General features: G+C 44.4%; 3 protein-coding genes, 1 long non-coding RNA gene and 1 other non-coding gene across 5 annotated transcripts; 3 read left to right on the plus strand and 2 right to left on the minus strand.

The window, feature by feature from the left end:
- The first annotated feature begins 1,030 nt into the window (after window positions 1–1,030).
- On the plus strand, window positions 1,031–2,972 carry LOC101765063 (thioredoxin-like 3-1, chloroplastic). The gene is made up of 5 exons (XM_004954027.3): window positions 1,031–1,496; window positions 1,705–1,776; window positions 1,943–2,009; window positions 2,169–2,186; window positions 2,276–2,972. The coding sequence occupies exons 1-5, from the start codon at window positions 1,189–1,191 to the stop codon at window positions 2,372–2,374; spliced, it is 564 nt and encodes a 187-aa protein (XP_004954084.1). The 5' UTR covers window positions 1,031–1,188; the 3' UTR covers window positions 2,375–2,972.
- A 348-nt stretch (window positions 2,973–3,320) lies between these two features.
- Window positions 3,321–3,947, minus strand: LOC101765457. Its single transcript, XM_004954028.3, has one exon. It carries the CDS (start codon window positions 3,806–3,808, stop codon window positions 3,518–3,520), a length of 291 nt encoding a protein of 96 aa, XP_004954085.1. The 5' UTR covers window positions 3,809–3,947; the 3' UTR covers window positions 3,321–3,517.
- A 1,322-nt stretch (window positions 3,948–5,269) lies between these two features.
- LOC111256104 lies at window positions 5,270–13,983 on the plus strand. Its single transcript, XR_002676150.1, has 3 exons — window positions 5,270–5,533; window positions 11,676–11,754; window positions 13,721–13,983. It is a non-coding gene; the product is annotated as an uncharacterized LOC111256104 (long non-coding RNA).
- Window positions 13,984–17,478: 3,495 nt separating this feature from the next.
- On the plus strand, window positions 17,479–17,560 carry TRNAS-GCU. Its single transcript has one exon. It is a non-coding gene; the product is annotated as a tRNA-Ser (tRNA).
- A 92-nt stretch (window positions 17,561–17,652) lies between these two features.
- LOC101765866 (DNA-3-methyladenine glycosylase) lies at window positions 17,653–20,046 on the minus strand. Its single transcript, XM_004954029.2, has 6 exons — window positions 19,592–20,046; window positions 19,296–19,367; window positions 19,073–19,196; window positions 18,226–18,296; window positions 18,076–18,133; window positions 17,653–17,988 (listed from the first exon to the last, which is right to left on the minus strand). Exons 1-6 carry the CDS (start codon window positions 19,979–19,981, stop codon window positions 17,825–17,827), a joined length of 879 nt encoding a protein of 292 aa, XP_004954086.1. The 5' UTR covers window positions 19,982–20,046; the 3' UTR covers window positions 17,653–17,824.
- Between the last annotated feature and the right edge of the window lie 405 nt (window positions 20,047–20,451).

Consider the following 20,451-nt stretch of genomic DNA (forward strand, 5'->3'; position numbering starts at 1 on the left):
CAACTCCACCAGATCGCGAAAATCCATCGCCACTTCGATAATGTCATATAAAAGAGCATTGGGAAGAAAAAAAACTCTTTTCTACCGATTCAGCAAACAATATCATTTCCCTTACATTTCTTTTTCAATTGAGAAACATTAAATCCCTCTCCCTTTCCCTCCCCTCTCCCCTCCTTGGTCTGTATCCGCCGCACGTTCTTCTTCACTGTTCGTCGCGGCCTTCGGTCCGCCGAGAGGCGTAGCCATTTCCGTCAGCCGTCATCCGTGCCGAGGCCCTGAGCCGCCGCGCTAACCTGGCTTAATTAGGCTTTAGAGATTAGTCACCCCGTTTAGCCTCCACTTATGTAATGGATTTTGTAAATAGTCTACGTTTAATACTTCTAATTAGTATCTAAACATTTGATGTGACACATGCTAAAAATAAGCAAAAGTAAGCAAACGCCGCTTCGGTCCTGCTGGTCTGCTGGATCGTACTACGGTGCCCGTACCGTACTACTGAAGTACTGTACTGATTTGCCCAGTATGGTCCGGTCACCGGCCTGATGTCTTCTGGAGACTGTAGTACTTTCCACTCCGTCTCCCTCTGTCGATTACGTCGAGTGGACTAGCTCGTAGATCGTCTCGACTCTCGAAGCGAAGAAGTTTGGAGCGTGACTTGCGTGAGCTTCAAATGAAAACAGAGAGGGAATGGGGCCCAAGTGAAGCGGCCCGGAAACGCATTCGACAGCCTCTTTTTGAACAGTGGTTTGGACCTCATATAGGGCCCATTTTCCTGCCCTTGGACCCCGAGGCTTGGACTTTAATGGGCTGCAGCCCACACTCCGACTCGAGGGATACTGGATTAGATTGCTCTCGAACCAAAAAAAGGTAGGTACGCACGCAAAAGATCTCGAGATATTTTACGATCCGCTGGGCCCAGACGACGACGGCCCGACGCTTTTGACCCCACAGCCACGTCCGCGCCCATCGCGGCTACGAGTACTACGAATCTTCTCTTCTACTCTTCTCACTGGATAAGCCACCGCTTCCGATCCCACAGCTCGATCAACTCTCGCCTCCCGTCGCCACTTTCGCCTTCTCCGATTCGACGCATATACCCCCATCCTCTGCTCCGCCGCCCACCCGAACGCCACAGCCCCATCTCCCTCTGAATCCTGCCGGTCACCGTCGCAGCGGCATCCGGAACCAATGGCGCTCCTCGCGCCGAGCCCGCGCGCGCTCTGCGTGCGGGAGGCCGCGGCGGCGGCATCGCCGCACCCGCACTCGTCAGCCGCTTGCTCGACCGTCGGCGGCGGGGCGGCCGGGCGGGTCCTGTGGCTGTGGAACGGCGTCGGGAGGGAGAGGGGGAGGAGGGAGCGCGGGCAGAGGGTCAGGGCGGGCGCATACTTCTGGGACGTGTCCAAGCCGGTGGAGATGGAGGAGATCGACAGCATGGACAAGCTCGACGACGCGCTCAGGTGGTCCGTCGAGAACAACCACGCCGTCGTCATCGACTGGTACGAAAACTGCTACCATGCTGCCTGACCTAACGATTCTTTGGCTTCTTAAATTACTCAACTCCATGGACCTGTCTGGTGTGTGGCCAATGATTAGATACTGATTGTTGTTATAGTACAACTGAGATAGTGAGATCACTGAGATGCTCCGCTCTAGATATATTATAATACTTCATCAGTAAGTCGAGATGTTGTTTATTGTTGCCAGGATGGCTAGTTGGTGCCGGAAATGCATTTACCTGAAGCCCAGGCTGGAGAAGATAGCAGGGGAATATCCAGGGTTGGTGTAAATTCACTGCACCTCTGTGGATTGGCACAATTTCCAGTTCTGTCATATTGATCTGTTATCCTGTAAACTGTTCCCAAGCTCTGAATATATGCATACCATATTGTGGAATGTGTTAATGATTTGTTGGATTAAATATTCCTTCAAATTTCTGTTGCAGAGTCAGGTTTTACTTTGTTGATGTCAACCAAGTTCCACAAACGGTGGTAAAAAGAGGGAATATAACTGTAAGTCAGCAAATTCTAGAGTTTATTCACAAGATTGTTATTGATTTAGAGTGACTAAATTTTTTATTCCTTGATTTAAAATGACTCTGAAAGCATCTGATTTACCTTTCTCTGTGCTTTGCATACTGCTTTTCCATTTGTCTGTACATATACCTTCAGAAAATGCCAACTATTCAGGTACCACCACATTCTCCCATCATTTAATTCCCATCCCTATATCATTCGAAAACTCGAATTGTTGATCCTAAACTACACATCCTATACAGTTATGGAAGGATGGAGAATGGAAAGCAGAAGTAATAGGAGGCCATAAAGCTTGGCTTGTGATGGATGAAGTTAGAGAAATGATCCAGGCGAACAAATGACTAAACACCTAAGCCCTGCAACTGATATTGTACTGCAAAATGTATATAGAGAGATTCGGATGATCTCTTCATATACTAAGTCACAACCAAATCAATAAAGCTATATTTCAGCTCCTTATCACAGCTGGATGGGCGGCGATGGCGTCTTCGACGTCGTGTCCTCCTTGGAGGCGTTGCCTTGGAGGTCCTCTGGCCCAGCATTCATTATTTAGGCGGAGTCTGTTTTCATGGTTTCTGCACAACAAGGTTTGGCGAGCAATAGAAGACAAATTTTGTAACAGGATGGGTCCAACATTAAGTTTCTAAGCAGACAAGAGATGTGATGGATTGTTACTGCATAAAGACAACACAAGGTTGAAACATGGACGAAAAAAGAAGATTGAAGTTTAGTCTTCTAATGGTCTTTCTTTGTCTTAAGAGTTTTCTTTCTTGTGTTTTTGAGCTCCTCTTTTTTTTTTGGATTAGAGTCTAAGAACTCTTTATAACCCTTTAGCTGTATATATCCACCATATGGATATAGTAGGCTTGATTTTATCCTTTATCTAAAAAAAAACAGAGCAGAGCTGGTTAATAATACTGTTTCGATATTCCGAATGAATTCCTCAAATGGTACAGATGTTCTGCTTATAACACGGAAGCCAACAGCTATATTCTCAAGAAGATAGAGCAATCATGCATGTTGTATATAAAAAACCCCAAAATAATCCAGTTTTCCAATTCCTCTGTCCTTTCTGTACCAGATTTTCCATTTGTCTGTGCTTCTACCTTCAGAAAAATGCACCGTTGGAATTAGATAAAATTTGATCCAAGAGTACACATTCATAGACAGTTATTGAAGTATGGAGAAGGGCTTTTCAATAATCTAGTCTTCCAATTTAATTGTTCTTCTAGATCATTTCCAGCAAGAGCCACAAATAGTGTGTTCACAAGAAGAAAACAGCAAACATTCTGTAAAGAATCAAATAATCCACTTCTCCAATTCTTTTTAATCAATATATCTACAAGATTACATCTATTCCCCTTACATTACATTAAAACTCATACTATTCCCTTCAACCGTATAACAAACAAATTACAATTCAGAATGACCAAACTACCTAGCTTGCCCGGTCAGGTGCACCACCTTCACCCGCTCCGGGCATCTCAATCCTCACGGCTAGCCCTGCGGCGCGACGCCGCGGAGGACAGCGACGGTGACGTGGAGGGCTCGTCGGTGCCGACGGGGACGTCGGAGAGCGGCGCCAGCACGCGCCTGACGCTCATGGACCGCATGGGCCGGAAGCTGAGGGACCTGAGCCTGCCGTCCTTGGAGAAGACGTCGGACGAGCTGCGGAGGATGAGGTAGACCAGTCCCTGGACGAACACGAACACGGCGACCTTGACGAGCGCGTCGCGGAGCTCCGGCGAGAGCGACAGGAAGGCGGCGGTGTCCATGGCTACCGGCCGGTCGATCGGCGGCGAGAGGGGATCGAGAGGATGCTGCTGGCAATGGAATAAGGGAGGTGCGTGTGAATGCGCGTGTGATGCCGAGATGTCACGGTTGTGTTTGTGTAGTGGCGGTAGCCTTCTACTGCTTGCTCGCTTTATATAGAGCCACTTGGCTTGTGCGTTTGCAGCATGTGCTCTTGCGGCTGCAGCTTGCAAGTTGTTTTTCCTTGTTCGTACACGCAAGCGGTGAAGTGCTGTGGGTTTCGTAGGTATCTTCGTTTGGCGAAGTTAGGATACACTAGTATTTTAGTTTGCTTTGCGAGGAAGAAGAACAAGTCCATGCTCGTAACTGTTCACGTTTTCTGCTTGCTCAATTGACCGTGCCGGTGGGTGAACATCTTTGCTTACCGGAGCGGTTTGACCCTGGGGTCCGGGACATCTGTCATGGTGTGCAGGCTGCTAGGTGTGATTGAAGGAAAAGTGAGGGGTGACATGGCATCCTTATTCTCCAGCTAGCCAATGACGTATCTGATCCACATCCACCCCTTTCCGAGCAGTCGCCATCTTGGAAGTTGATTTTTATATACACACGTAACCAATCAGATCAAGCACATGACTTTGGGCGCAAGGCTTTAATGGGTTAATCATGGAAGAAGAGTAGAAAAGATCGAGTCATTAACCCTTTTTTTTTTTTGTTGTCAATTGTGACTCGCTACTCATTCTCGCCTCATACCATCAAATGAATATTTCGATCAGGGATCTCTCAGAGTATTTGATTTGCCCAACAGCAGCCAGCGAGAAAACGATACACATCGATATGTTTCGAGATACTCCGATTCATAATGAGACGTGTATCGTTCACAAAGAAATACCTCAACTTCCATTTACCGCCTTCTTCTGGAACTCAGATTCGTTCGGAAAAAGGCTCATAGTCGTGAGAACCTTCTTGGACTTGACATTCCACGTGCCACCTTGATTTGCTCGTATTTTCAACGGCCGTACCAGCGAGAACGTGGCCTCGTCTTCTCTGCCTGCCCAAGAACACCACCGGCACCGGCTTACCTGGATACGCCAGCTCAAGTCCGCCGCGTAACCTGTTCGGCGGCCTCACGCTGGCACGCGGTTTGCAAGCCGGGAAAACGTGACAGCGCCCAAACTGTCGCGGGCGGGCCATGCCCATTTGATTACTTGATTTCTCGCGAGAGATGCCAGCAGAAACGTGGCGGCTCGATCCGTTGTGGCTCGGCCGGCCGGTCACCGGCGAGTGCGCTTCCACCACGACTGTACGAGAGGAGCGAAGAGATGACGTCAGTGTGGGAATGGTCGGTGGTTAAACCGGCCAATTTAGAAAAATAAAAGAAAATCAGCGATGGTTGTGTCTGGGCCCGCAAAATCAGAACAGGAGGTCAATTTGTCTACCTGGATTCTGGGCCCACCTGACAGAATGGCTTACGCTTCAAGCTCCTTGCTCGCCAGCTCGCGGCCGGCAACCGACATCCCCGATCCCCACCCCGGAATTTTCCGCGCATGATCTTCTCGACTCGGAGGTCGGAGCGAGTCATCCCAATTCCCAATCCGCGTGTGGGAGACGGAGACGGGTGAAACCCTAGATGCCGCTTCCCCGCCCCACCTCGCCGTCGGCGTCCGCACCCGCAGAGCCGCGCCGCTCGCGGTCTCCGCCATAGCGGTGCTCGCCCCTCCTCGACTCCTGGGCTCCGTCGTCGAGTTCAGGTGCCTCTCCTTCCTGATCGGTCCCAGCTTCGAGTTCGAGCGCCTCTCCTCTCGCCATTGAAGTTGGTGCCGTCCAGGTTTTTTTTGTCCGAGATAATCTAGGGTTTGATGGTGCAGGCGTGCCTGCCGCGTTTGATGCGCAAGGCGGATCTAGGGTTTTGCGTGCGCGTGTTCGTATTCTCCTGCATCCGTTGCTGGATCGATGCTGCGTCGATCCATTTTTTTTTCTGGGTTTGGTTGTCGTGTTTGGCGGTATATTTAAGTATTTGCCACCGTTGCAAATGGCACTCCTTCATTTGCCACTTTTACGGGAGCTTCTACTGTTTTGCCATTGCGAACGAAACGAAGCAACTGATTTGCCATTTTTGCTGACGTGGCACGCCACGTCCCCGCGATCGCGTGTGTTAGGGGTGCCAAAAGACCGGGATGCTCTCGTCTTTCTCCTCCGTTACCCCCCCCCCCCGGCTAACAGACCCGACGCCATCCCCTTCCCCGTCTCCACTTCTCCCCTTCTCCCCCCAGGCCTCCCTCCTCCCTGCCTCCCCGACGAAAAACCCTAGGTCTAGAGCGGCGGCGGTGGCAGCGGCGACTGAGGCGGCGGAGGCGGTGGCGGCCATCCATCTCCCCTTCCCCATCCCCTTCCCCATCTACCCCGTTCCCCATCTCCTGTTGTTCCTCCCTGCGCCAACAGGTCAACAATGGAGCCTCCTCCCTGGTAAGCCGCAAACCATCCCCTCTTAAAGTGTTTGCCTCAGAGGAGTTGGATGTTTCTAACTCCGTATTTTGTTATTTTCATTATTATACCAGGATTGATCCTGGAAATGCATTTAGAATAGTGGTTAAGGTTGAAAAGTATAAGACATGTGCGGAGTCTGGTATTGTAGAAATTGATGAACAAGAACATGTGCTGTGGTTTGATAGATGCAGTGGGTATAATCTGGATAGTTTTGTTGTTGATATGGCTAGCAAAATATACTGGGGATCTAGTCAGACAATTGCAGTGTGGTCTGTGGATGTTGACAGTGAAGCTGAGTGGAAGGTTAGAAAAAATGAGCATTTTGAGTCAATGATTAAGCACAGATGGAATGTTGGAGTAGCAAATGTTAGGGTAGAAGTTGTGGATAGATGGAATGAAGGGTACCAGAATGTTAACAGTTGTGCAGGGTCAGTAGGCAATTCTGGATTAGGGACTTCTAGAGTAACAAATGAAGGTGCAAGTGAATATTGTACATCTCCAGCACAACATGAGCAAGCCCAACCAGAAATTGTTGATTGGAGTACACTGACTATATTGCCAGAGACTCAACAAGATGGTGAAGCTTATGTTTTGGCTGATGAGGACAAGGTTTATGAGGCAATGGGCTTCAAAGCAGCAGATGAGGCAGCAGCTCAGGCAGCAGCACAAGCAGCAACAGAAGATGACCCTGCTATCCCTGACATTCCTCCTGATGTACAAGCAGAGATGCATGAGGCTGGAATTAATGTTGATGACAATGAACCTTCAGAGCCAATACTTGAGTGGGATAGAGACAACCCAGACATGAGGGTGGGCACAATCTACCCTAACATGGTAGATTTTAGATTGGCAGTGAGGCAGCATGCTATAGTCAATGAGTTTGAGCTGGGAACTGAGAAGTCAGACAAAGAAAGATTCAGGGGGCATTGCTTGGCTAAAGGGTGTCCATGAGTTATTAGAGCTAGAACAAAAGCTGATGGTTCTGTCAGGGTACATTTACTAACTTACATGTGTTGTAATGTTTGACTAACTTAGCCTTACTATTTGTTTGATCTTGAGCTAACAAATCTTTATGTCCTGTAGGTCCAAATAAACAATGAGCTTCATAAGTGTGCTTCAAGAAGCAGAGTGCTGGGCAGAATGACCAATCAAACATGGGTGGCTGAGAGGGCCATACCTTTGCTCAAGAGGAAGCCTGGAATGGGTGCTGCAGATGTGAAGGAAGCATTGGAGGACAAGTACAAGATTAAGATCAACTACCAGACAGTTTGGTATGGTAGGCAGAGAGCAGCTAACAAATTATTTGGTAAGTGGGATGATTCATTTGATTTGTTGTATAGGTTTAAGGCAGAAGTGGAGTTGAGGCAGCCTGGTAGTGTAGTTGAGATAGATACTGTCAAAGTTGGAGAGAAGCACCATTTCAACAGATTTTTTTGTGCTTTCAGAGGTAGTATAGATGGGTTCTTGTATGGGTGCAGACCTTACATTAGTATAGACTCCACAGCTTTGAATGGGCAGTGGAATGGACATATGCCTGCAGCCTTAGCTTTATATGGTCATAATTGGATGTTCCCTTTGGCCTTTGGGTTTTTTGATTCAGAGACCAAGGACAATTGGATTTGGTTCATGGAGCAGTTAGGCAAGGCCATTGGGGTACTTCCAAGAATGGCTATTTGTACTGATGCTTGCAAGGGCCTAGAATCTGCTGTCAAGCATGTTTTTCCATGGGCTGAACAGAGGGAATGTTTTAGGCACTTGATGGAAAACATGAAGAAGAAGTTCACAGGAAATGTATATGCTGAAAACATGTGGCCTGCTGCAAGAGCTTACTCAGCTGGAAAGCACAATTATTTTATGAGTAAAGTCTTGGAAGCTAGCCCTGAGGTAGGAAAATGGTTAGAAGAGCACCATAATCTGTTGTAGGCCAGATCCAAGTTCTCTCCGGACATCAAATGTGACTACATCCTGAACAATTTGGCTGAGTGTTGGAATGCATGGATCAAAGAATTCAAGGACCTGCCACTACACTGTTTGGTAGATGCTATCAGAGAGAAAGGTGTGGTCATGTTTGAAAGGAGGAGGAGGATTGGAAGAGCTTTAAATGGAGTTATTCTCCCTGCTGTGATTCATCAACTTAATGCTGCCTCAAAGGGGATAGGACACTTAAAGGTCACCAAAGGATTGCCACATCAAGCTGAGGTGACTGAGATATACAAGGATGAGGAAGTAAGAAGACATGTGGTCTATCTAAATGAACAGAGCTGTACATGTAGAGAATGGCAGGTTACTGGTAAGCCTTGCCCCCATGCATTGGCTGTTATAACCACTGTGAGGCAGCCAGATTATGAAAAGTTTGTGGACATGGCATATTCTGTGCAAAGATTTAGACAAGCATATGATGCTGGGTGGCCTAACATCACAGATAGGAGTCAATGGCCTGAAGTTGCAAAGGACTTCAAACTATTGCCACCTATAGGGAAGAAGAGAGGCATTGGTAGGCAGAGGAAGAACAGAATTCCCTCTTGCTTGGAGAGGTCAGGTAAGCCTACTAGGCAATCCATATGTGCAGCCTGTGGTGAAAAGGGTCACAGGAAGGGCAGTAGGCACTGTGGGCTCACTGGGACCAAGAAAAGGTATGTACTAAGCCAATCATTTGTTTGTGCTCTAATATTGCCATGACTAACTACTAATCTTATTTTACAGGAAGAGGACCAAGAAAGCAGCAGTGAAGCCAGGAAGGAAGAAGGCCAACCATGACAACCATGAAGAAGCTGCTGAACCAGACCCAGTTCCACCACAAAGGACACCAAGGACAAGAGCTGCAGCAGCTAGGGAAGAGGCTGAAGCAATTGCAGCAGCATCAGCAAGGAAAGCAGCTAGGAAAGCAGCTAGGGAAGAAGCTGAAGCTGCAGCTCAGGCACAACAACATCTGCAAGCATCAGCATCCAGGACTAAGAGGTTGGTATTGCATCTACACAACAACATTTTCAATAATATGTGTACTGCAGCAGCTAAGAGCCTCTTACATTGCACAGGAGACTTGCTTTGGAGGCACCACCAGACCCACCTGCTGAAGAAGCTGCTGATTTTGAACCTGTACCATTAGAAGTGGTGGCACCAGCAGCACCAAAAGTTGGCAAGAAGATGACCCCAAGGAAGGTGCTGGCGACCAAAGTGAAGAAGACGCCAAAGAAATGAGTCCAACAATGTCTGTGTGTCACTTTTGTTTGTTAGGCCATGAACAATGTCTGTGTCTTTGGCCATGAACAATGTCTATCATGTTTGGCCATGAATTATGCTTTTCTGTTGGCCATGAATTATGCTCTTGTGTTGGCCATGAACTATCCTCTTGTGTTTGGCCATGAACTATCTGTAACCCTATCAACAATGTCTATTTGGCTGTCAAGTATATCTGTTTGACATTAACTATATTGCTCGGCCATTGCTCATGGACAAATTCTATTGGCAATGAAGATGTATTTGTCTGCCATGACCTATTTGGTTGTCAACTGTATTTGTTTGCCATGAACAATGTCTGTTGGCCATGAATGAAATTCAGGAATCAACACAGTGATCCAAAAATAAAAGTGATTTTTCATTGATTACACCAAGACACAATACAAATGAGTCCAACAACAACAACAACACAAATGTTTCTACTACTTCAACATGTTCCCAACAATAACACCCATAAATCCTACAAGCAACATAGTCAACAGCAACAAAGCATTCATCATTTTATCCATCTTGGTCTCCATGGCTTCCTTCTCAAATTTCAAACTTGCAACTGCCCTCTCTGCACGCCCCATGGACTCAACTTCTTGGTCATCAACTTGGTCATCAACTTTCCCCCAATTAAGCACTTCAATCACCTTGGCATCAACCAAATCTTTGAAATAAAACCTTTGCCACCTGTAGTACTCACATTTATCTGCAATCTGAACATCAAGTCAAGAAAATGAGTCTAGCATCAAATGCAAATGCCGAAACTAAAAAACCGAAATCAAACTCACCCATCTATCATTCCTTGGACATTTTATGTATATCCGACCGTAGTTCACCGAATCTTGCTGTGTGCGCCGCTCAACTACCCGTGCCCTACGGCACAAAGGGCACTGGATCAAAGGTAAGCCCGTCTCCTCACCGACAAGAGCATCTACAACCGGCCTCCTCACACTTGATTACGCTCCAACCTGCGACATGGCTTGCGCGTGGCGGATGGGGGAAGAAGGGACGACTAGCGGGGGGGGGGGCGCTGGTGACCCGCTGCGCAGGGAAGGAAGGGGGGAGATGGGGAAGAGGGGAGATGGGGAACGGGGGAGATGGGGAATGGGAGATGGATGGCCTCAGTCGCCGCCGTCGCCGCCGCTCTAGACCTAGGGTTTTTCGTCGGGGAGGCAGGGAGGAGGGAGGCCTGGGGGGAGAAGTGGAGACGGGGAAGGGGATGGTGTCGGGTCTGTTAGCCGGGGGGGTAACGGAGGAGAAAGACGAGGGCATCCCGGTCTTTTGGCACCCCTAACACACGCGGTCGCGGGGACGTGGCGTGCCACGTCAGCAAAAATGGCAAATCAGTTGCTTCGTTTCGTTCGCGATGGCAAAACAGTAGAAGCTCCCGTAAAAGTGGCAAATGAAGGAGTGCCATTTGCAACGGTGGCAAATACTTAAATATCCCGTGTTTGGCTGGTGACGTTGTTTGTGTCTGTCAGAAATTGTTGTGGCTCGTATTTCATTTGGTTTTAGATAATAAACGGTTTGATGGTACTGAGGTACTCGCGTGCGTGTGTCATTTCATCGCAAATCAGATGTATGATGCGTGCGTGTCCGTATCCTTGGCAGCGTGCCCGTATTTGGCATGATCAATTGTTCGATTTGTACCATATTGAATCAATTTTTATCCTGGTTTGTGTTAAACTATGCTTCGGCTTGCGTATATGTGCAATTTTTGTAGCATAGCATACTCTAGTTGATTTCCTAGCTTGCTTGGTACTGTAAAGCAAGAATGATAGCAAAGTGGAAGTGACAGTGTCTGCGGAAACTGAATTCCTGCCAAAAACACCACCCACAAGCCGACCTGTATTTGCTTTGATGTCTTGTTTTATGATAAATTGTCAGCTGGACTTGTTGGTGAGTTTTGTTATTCAGTACATAAACTTGCAATATAGATGAATAATAGAAGTGTGAGTTGTTTGTTTGTCTTCTTAGATTATTAATGATTATGTGAGTTTTAGTAAGCTATGTAGACATCTTTTATGCCTAAACAAATTGCAATATCTAAGAACTAGAATATACATTTCTTTGCGGAGTACGATGGATAGTAAGAGCTTAGGTACAAGAGTATGATTTTAGGTATATGTGTTGACAATGGCAATCGTTTGTCTTATGTTTTGAAGTATATTTTCATTGCAGACCTATGTTGGCATCACCAGAAGTTTCTACCAAAATTGTGATCCATCATGCTACATTTTGGGCTGTCATTGAACATGAGGTGAGTGACGAAATGCAGGTGTGCTGCTACTTAAGCCCCTATCATTTCCGTACCTCAACCGGTCTTTGATAATGGTCCTGTCAACATTGATCATGGATATTTGTCTGAATTTGTTTTTGCTGATTATTCTTTTTGAGAGAGTATTCCTGATTTTTTTTCCTCGAACACGCAGGAGAGCTGCATATCATTGTATTAATAGGAGAAGAAAGAGTCATACATAGACTCACGAACACAAAACCCCACACACCCCCTCACACACGCACACGCACACCCCCCACTCACCCCCACTTGTTACAGGAGATCACTACCAAACCTATGGAGATCGAGACCAATTAGCCCATCCCTCTTACATTCAGCAAGGTGAGACTTTTGGCCCCTGCCAAACTCCAGTGCTCAACGTCCTCATAATGTGGCAGCTGCTGGTGTTTACCTGAAATTTTGTCCAACGATAATTTTTTCCTGCTATTACTATCTTAATCTCAAATAACTTTAGAATTGCTTTAACCGTCCGATGGTTTATATCTTATTTGTGGATGTCTGGCATTTACAACCTCAATGCAATGGTCACCCATTTGCACAATAGCTAGTTCTTATCGTAGTTGTAGGTTAGGCTGCTAACGGGTCAAATCCCTGCTCAAGCTTGTAGAAGTTCTATTAATATGTGCCCATGGTCCATTCTAAGTCCAAACGATGGCCTGGGAGGATTGGCATATATTTAGAATTAAGAGCAGAGCTATTATGGGCTTTCTAATTCCAGGGGACAAGAATGGCCTAAGTGTACTAAAATGTCTGTTGACTAGTTGAGTTGTGTAGAAAGCCCCAGTCCAAGTCCAAATGCGTGCCTGGATTGAGATGAGCTTATATTGGGTATTCGGTCATTTGTAGTTTTGATGTACTTTCATATATCTATGACCTTTCATTTTTGGAGAACTGATGATTTGGAAACATTCATCGAGTGTGCACACATACCATATACATGTTATCATCTGGGACAATCTTTTCCTTGCATTGTAATTTTGCACAATCCCTTATCTGCCACTGTGCGGGCCCCATGGGTAATTGGCACATGCCAACTAAGTGATTTAGTATTTTCTCCAGTGGAATTGCGCTAGTTCAGAGGTCCTATTTTGTCCATAAAGCAGTGAATGGCAACTGGGGATAAATGTGGTGCAAGGGTTGCTACTTGCTACTGGTCATGAACTGACAGAAGACAGCCCATGACAGAACTTTATGTCGACCCAGCCCTTAAGAAATCTTCAAAAAGACAGGACTGGTCCAAGCCTATTAACAGGCTAATTATACTATAGTTTCTGTATTAGCTTAAGTAAACATGGTGCAAGACTAGTTGTGTATAGTTGTAACATAATCATCTCGTTATGCTGTTATTGCATTATCTACTGAAAATCTGAGCCTTTTGATTTTTCTCTATTAATTTATCTGCTTTTTTGGAAGTAGGGAAGAGCTTTCATGGAATTGTGCATATGGGGTGCTTGTGCATGGTAGAAAGTTGTGGGCGCTTAGGTTAGGCGTGACTATATTTCAGTGGCAAAGCCAGTCTATCAAATACGTTTCATTTCTGATTTTCCAAGGAGTGTGTAAAAATTTAAAAATGATTAGATTGTGTCCTTTTCAAAACTGCTGCTGTTGTTTTTGCATGGTTAAAGTTATCTGAACTGCCAGTGTTGTCGTTTGGTCAGTTATAAAACAATTTCAGAGCTAAGAGGTTACTGTCCCTTGTAGTTTCATTAGGATGTGCTGTTAGTTTTACTGGCATGCTAATACCCCGCTCAATAACAAAAATTATACCCTGCATGACTACTTGTACATGGTAATATATTCTAGTTCGTACCACTATTCAATGCCAATGTTTGTATATGGTGATTTATGTTGGCCATATGTACCATAGTTTTCTCTTACAAAACTTCAGAATTGATAGCTGATATAACCGTATTCATTAATGTACCAGAAACAAGTTATGGACAGTTGAAGTCTTAAAAGTGTAAGGACTTGCAGGCGTGAGGATCTGTAGGAAAATTGTACCATTTTGGGTATCATCTGCCTCCTCGTGCTCCAACAACCTTATTGTCTTGTGGTGTACTGGGCTGTGATAACTAAGGTATCATTCCTTCTGTTCCATATTTCACTCATGAAGGACTCTACACTTTACTTTTATGGAACAAAGTAACCTTTCTGTTGCTACTGAAATTTGTTTTGATATATTAAGTTTTACTCTCCTTTTGTCTGTAGTCTGTTCAGCAGCCATGTTCATAGTTGTTCCCACATATTTTGAGTTAACTTCCAAGTTTTTACATGTTAGAAAGCATTTGCAACGTACTCCCGCTATTCCAAATTGTAAGTTCTAACTTTGTCCTAAGTCAAACTTCTCTAGCTTTGACCAAATTTATAGAAAACTGCATATAGATATCTACAGCATCAAAATATTTTCACTAGATAGACCATGAAAATTTTTTTAGTGCATCTATTGGATATTGTATATTAATATATTTTCTATAAACTTGGTCAAAGTTAAACATGACTTAGGACAAATCTAAAAAGAACTATAATTTGGAACAGAGTGAGCAGTGCTTTTCTTAGCTGTGAATTAATCTATTCAACGCTATATTATTTCACAATTCAGCATCTAGTTCTGCATTATATTGAGCTAACATTTTCAAATTCACAACGTAATCACAATATTCTGCACTCCACGGAACTTGTAGACGTATTGACATTTCTGCACTCCACCGAACTTGATCAGTCCGCTTATTCATGACATGATAATGTGTCTGATCTAGCCGCAATGTCCTGCAGGTTTGAATTGTGAGTTTTGGAGGCGACAAACAAGACCTGTCTTATGAATTTGTCGACAAATTGGATGAATTGGTCTCCTCAATAGTGTGTCACCTTTTGCTACGAACGCCATGTGGAATGGACAGTTGTAACCTGCAGATACGAAGAAATTTTGTTACAATAGGCTCCACGAAAGATAGTAACATAGCTTAACAAACACCTTGTAGTATGGACTTTTGTAGCGCGCTTTATACAACGAAGTTTGGTTAGAGTAGGCTACCAACTGGTGAAGATGTTAAGCTTAGATAAATCTACTAGAGTAGTTTTTCTCGGCTAAGATAAATCCGGAATAGCTGGGAAATGGCTTGCAATCAGCGACAGGGAGGCCGAGAACTAAGTCTCTAGTATGCAAAGTTGAGCATGAGTTTTCCAGAAATGCCTAACCTTTTCCAACACAAACAATGTCTCGTAGAACTAGACACGACGTCCTATTAGGAGACCACAAGATTTGATGTACTAGAAAAAAGGCATAGACACTAATAAAAACATTAACTATAAGGAATATGGTACCATAGGTCCTTACTGATATTTACGCCCAAGGTCTTAAATTAAACAAATAAATTATTTTGTACAGAGAACATTAGGAAAATTCAACCATTATTGAAAAATACGGAAATTATCTTTAAATGATGGCATGAATTACAATAACGGTAAAGGTTGTGTATTGATAAGGGTTCCCTTCCCTAGGTTCACAAAACAGTACATCAGATATTCACTTCCCGCATGCCCGATGCCAACCAGCAAAGAATAATTAAACAGGCTTGGCATGTGATATGAGATGCTTCAAAAATAAAATGTGCACTCACAAATGTATTAAAATGTCTAATTTACAAGCCCTTTCAATCCTTGCTATAAGCATCTGAAAACCAGATGGCTGTAATCCTACGTATGCTTATTTACCATCTAATGAATAATAAAATATGCACTAACAAATGTAGTAAATGTCTAATTTACATCCCTTTCAATCCTTGCTATAAGCAACTGAAAAATCAGATGGATGAAATCCTGCGTGTGCGTATTTACCGTCTAATGAATATTATAATAAAATATGCACTAAAAAATGTAGTAAAATGTCTAATTTACAAGTCCTTCAGATTTGTGCTATAAGCAACTGAAAAACAGATGGTTGTAATCCTGCGTATGCTTATTTACCGTCTAATGTTCAATTTAAAGATGCATGAGTGATTTACTATGGCGTGGATCTTTCATGAAGGGTAAACTATTAGAGTAACATAAGGATAGACTAAAAACTAAAACCCTCCAGAAGAATACCACATGCTCACTTTTCAACAAAAAAAAAGTATGAGTACCATATTATACATGTTACAAGAAAGACCTTGAAATTAAAAAAGGTAACAAATTACTATGCAACAATTTGAGGATCAAAATAGTTTGTGAGATCAATTCCCGCTGTGCATATGCTGGAATCAGGTAGCTACATGACTTAAACAGCACAACTTTGTTCTGCAAAAGCAGTAACCCAAAGGCATGTAATTCTAAAAAAAAAGAGGGTAAATTACAGCTGGCATTTTTATTTTATATTGTTCAGAATTGAATAGAATAGTATACTCGGTAGAAGTAAAGATTAACTAGCAGAAAGAACTAACTAAAAAGAATATTAATAGAAACTGCCTGCAACCAGAAATTTCACTTACCATTGAAAAATGTAGCAAATTTCTTTAAACAGCTACAAGAACAAAAGGTTTGTATGTGTTAAACTAAAGATCAGGTTATTGGTAGGCACAACAGTTTATGTTATAGCCAAGAAACACGCGGACAAAGACTAAGTATAACAAGGTAAGCACAATAACCGTTATCAATTTTTCAAAATAGAGAGCAAAGCAGTTTAAAATTTTTGATGAAATAAACATTTCAGAGAAACCTGTCTTTTGGAAAACTTAACAAACTGACAGAGTGACAACCTGACAGGTTATCATTTCTTCCACAGAGAGATAAAATTACTAGTAATCTAAGACTGAAAACCATAATGCATGTAATCAACATAAGATACCACTCCATGATCCTGATAACAGCACAAACCCAAACGTGCAATCTCGTTTCATAGCTTCAGACACAATGCAGTTAATCATCACGGCATCAATTGGGAATACGAGACAAAGCAGAACAAACTTATGAAAGATATTTGGTAATGCATTTTGCAAGATACAAGAAACCAAACTAGTGCCAACCTAAAAATGCTCATATATGCATCTAACCTGCATTTCTTTCAATCAAAAGATGATTCAGAATGAACAGTCACTCAATTGCATCGGCAAATTGCAAAATTGCAAGCAAAATGAGAAATCAAATAGCTATGAAACCCTGCAGATGCACATGTTTTTCATCTAACCTAAAGCTCAATGAGAAGATGCATGCGACGAGTAAATAAATCACCTTCCCAACTTCTCCTTAAGCACCAAATCCTAGCTGCAATATGTAAGACGTGCATCACCCCTTCAAACCCATAGGCTTGAACCTTCAGGCCTCTCATAGCCTGAAGATATGAACACAATACTAGAGCCCTACGATTTTACCTGCGCCGTAAAGGAATTCCACCAAATCTCGACGCAGCCAAAGCTTTTGAGCAACCCATCCATCTCCACCCAGGACTATGTGCTTTTTATTCCGTTATTATGTGCTTTGGGCTCTTCTATTATTTTTCTTTTTCCCTCTTTTTTCCGTTTCATTTAGATTCTACTGTTCTGTTACGAACAGGTGCACTTTCAAAATTCAAAGGACAGAACTCTATGAGAAAATTTGCTCCGGTGGGCTTGGGCAGGAAGAACTGGTCTCTAAATCCATAGCGGATCATTTGTTGTGTTATGGATTTACATTATCTACTACACGTACACGTAAGGAACGCTTTCATCAAACGACGCTTTGGCCGAGTGGTTAAGGCGTGTGCCTGCTAAGTACATGGGGTTTCCCCGCGAGAGTTCGAATCTCTCAGGCGTCGTTTATTTATTTTTATTTTATTTTATTTTTGGTACCAACTTCAACACAAATCCGGACCGCGAGTAATCCGGCGATTTCCACGAGCAAGCAGCAAAAAAAACGGAGCAAGGTTTAGACATCCACCCTTTGTTTTCGAACAAAATACAACAGACAAATGAACATTTTGGGTTAAACGGGGAATTGGACTCGAGCTGTTTGTTGCGAGACACCGCTTCGTTCATCCTCGACCTCAAGCTTCCCCCTACTACCTAGTACCTACAGGTCTTCAGCGTGGCCGAAGGGTATTTTTGGGGGCGCTGATCCACGGAGTGCCGGCAATGGCGAACCTCCAGGGCGCGGCGACATGCTCCGGAGATGCGTATTCGATGCCGACGCGGGGACCAACCAAAATGCCATCCGGCTCTGGTCCGTCCAACACTTCCAACCCACCTGAGAGGGTAAACAGATCATTACTAGGTGAACAAAATGAACCAGTGCCAGCGATTCTGGGCGATGTTGGAGATCAGCCAAGCATACCAGGTGTGTAAAGAGGATGGTTCGACCAATCAGTGGATAGACCCAGAGCTTGCCCAACCTGAATACGGTAGACAGAAATCTTATACTAACACAGTAGTGTAGGAACAGTAAGAAAACAAGAACCTGGTAACCAAGGGAAGAGGCACATACCTTTCCTGGTCCTGTAAGTAGGACTGGTTTCTCAGTTTGTTGACCACGGCGCCACTGAATTGTTTCAAGGCCTAAACAATTTCAAGAAATTGATTTATGTCCAGCTTAAAGTGCTTTATATACGCTTGCATTGATAAGACAAGAGACGCTGAAAACCTGAAACCACAGGAAGACCTTTATAACTGAAAAATAAAGGAACTACAATTTGTAGTGGGAGCATGCCGCTCAGTTTGTAGAATTGGAATTTTGGGACAAAGGTTGTACTCCAGTTGTCCAACCAACAAGACTTGAGTACTTTTCTAATTCGAATCTGGAGAAACATGAAGAAAAAAAAAATGTTGGGAGACAAGTGAGCAAAACAGCTCAGCATATCCTACATGATCACATAACCATCCAGTGGTAGAAATTTCTAATTTCCTTTTCAAGCTGGGAGATGTGAAAAAGGTAAACTTAAAGTAAGAGTTTGTACAGGTTTGAAAATAAGCAATTCAATTGATGTATGCAGAGTTCCTAACTAGATAAGCTGGGAGGTCACATAACTATCTAGTGGTAGAAATTCCTACAGGTTTGTACAGATTTGAAAACAAGCAATTCAATTTATGTATGCAGAGTTCACCATAAGGAAAAAGAAAGCGCAGCAAAGCAAGAACCATATATAGGAACTCCGGCATGACCTCAGCACCTAACATCAACCATTATGGTACCAGCAAGTTAATGTGAGACTGTAATTGTATCATATCTTATGGTACTAGCAAACTGCAACAAAAGTTACCAAACATAAGGCCACAATGCATAGATATGACATTTCATTTGCTCTCTGTAAATTTCTTTTAAAGATGGAGCATACCGCTAACCGGAGAACATGACCGGATCAAAACAGCAGCACCAACTCCCTCCAAGTCGGCAACGACATTGAGCATCATGTGGAGCCCATAGCATAGATACACATATGCATGGCCTCCCGGTCCAAACTACACTCAAAGATGCAAAGATTTTAGCGCAAAGCTCAAATTTCAGTCCCGCAAATTTGTGATGCCCAAAAGAAGAATGCAAGGAGGCACCAATCCTACCACTGGGGCAGTCCTCGCGGTGATGCCGAACCGGCCGTGGCATGCGGAATCATTTGGCCTGTAGGCCTCCACCTGAATCAAAGCATACACAGGAAAATGTTAGAATCCATTTCAAAAAAGGGAAATTTCAGAATATCAATCATAACTGCAATGATGCTTCACTAAGTTTACCATCAAAGAGAAGCATTTTTCCAAACAAAGAGAGATGATATGGAGGGGAAATTTAGCCTGGCGCCGTTGCAACAGAACAAAATCTTGATCATACGGAAAATGCGAGATTTCTGAAGAACAACAACCTCGGTGATGCGGAGGACAACTTCGTCGCGGCGCAGGAGCTTGCCGAGGAGGCGGGGGGCGAGGTCGAGGGCATCCACCTCGAAGAACTGTCGCGGCAATGCGCGCCCAACAGGCGGCACCGCGTCCACCTCCAGCGGTGCGGGAAGCGGCGCTCTGGCCAACGCCGAGGCCTTCGAAGCCTCGGCCTCTCCGGCGGCGAGGCGGCGGCTTCTTAGCTGCGACTTCTTCCTTGGGGAGGAGCGCTTGAAGCGTTGGGGCGTGGGTGCGCCGGAGGTGGTCATCGGCGATGCCTCAACGGCGGCGCTCGCCGACGGCGAGAGGTGGGGTTTGAGTCCGAGTGTTCGGCGGAGGAGGGGATGCGTGGAATGGACGGACGGGATGGATCGCATCGATGTGACGATGTCAACTACGAAATCGTATCCGAAGGTTGCTGGCGAAAATCTTGTTTGACATAGCAAGCCGATGAAGTCAATAGCAAAGGTTTTCAAGAGAAAAAAGAAACAAAAACATGAAGCCGCAGCGGCACAAATTGGGCCGGTTTCGGTTGATGAAGTCAATACGATACAGTTTGCTTTGACGTGAACCACTAAAAATGTCAACGACTAAAGCAAGTGCTACTCCACCAAACAGTGTTTTCCTTTCACAATAAATCAGCCGTTTCAGCTTTTCAACCGACTTATAAGCTGAAGCGAACAGGCCCTTAGGGACGTTTGAGTAAAAAATGCACGGGAGGTACATGACGGGTGTAATCCAAGTCCCCAAACTCTAAAAATGTACATCGAAGTCCCTAAACCTGCTAATCGGTTCACATGAGGTTCAAATCTCCATAATCCATGTTAAACTGCACGCGTGGCACTGT

The sequence above is a fragment of the Setaria italica genome, chromosome I, assembly GCF_000263155.2.
Source record: "Setaria italica strain Yugu1 chromosome I, Setaria_italica_v2.0, whole genome shotgun sequence".
In the NCBI taxonomy this organism is placed as follows: Eukaryota; Viridiplantae; Streptophyta; class Magnoliopsida; order Poales; family Poaceae; genus Setaria; species Setaria italica.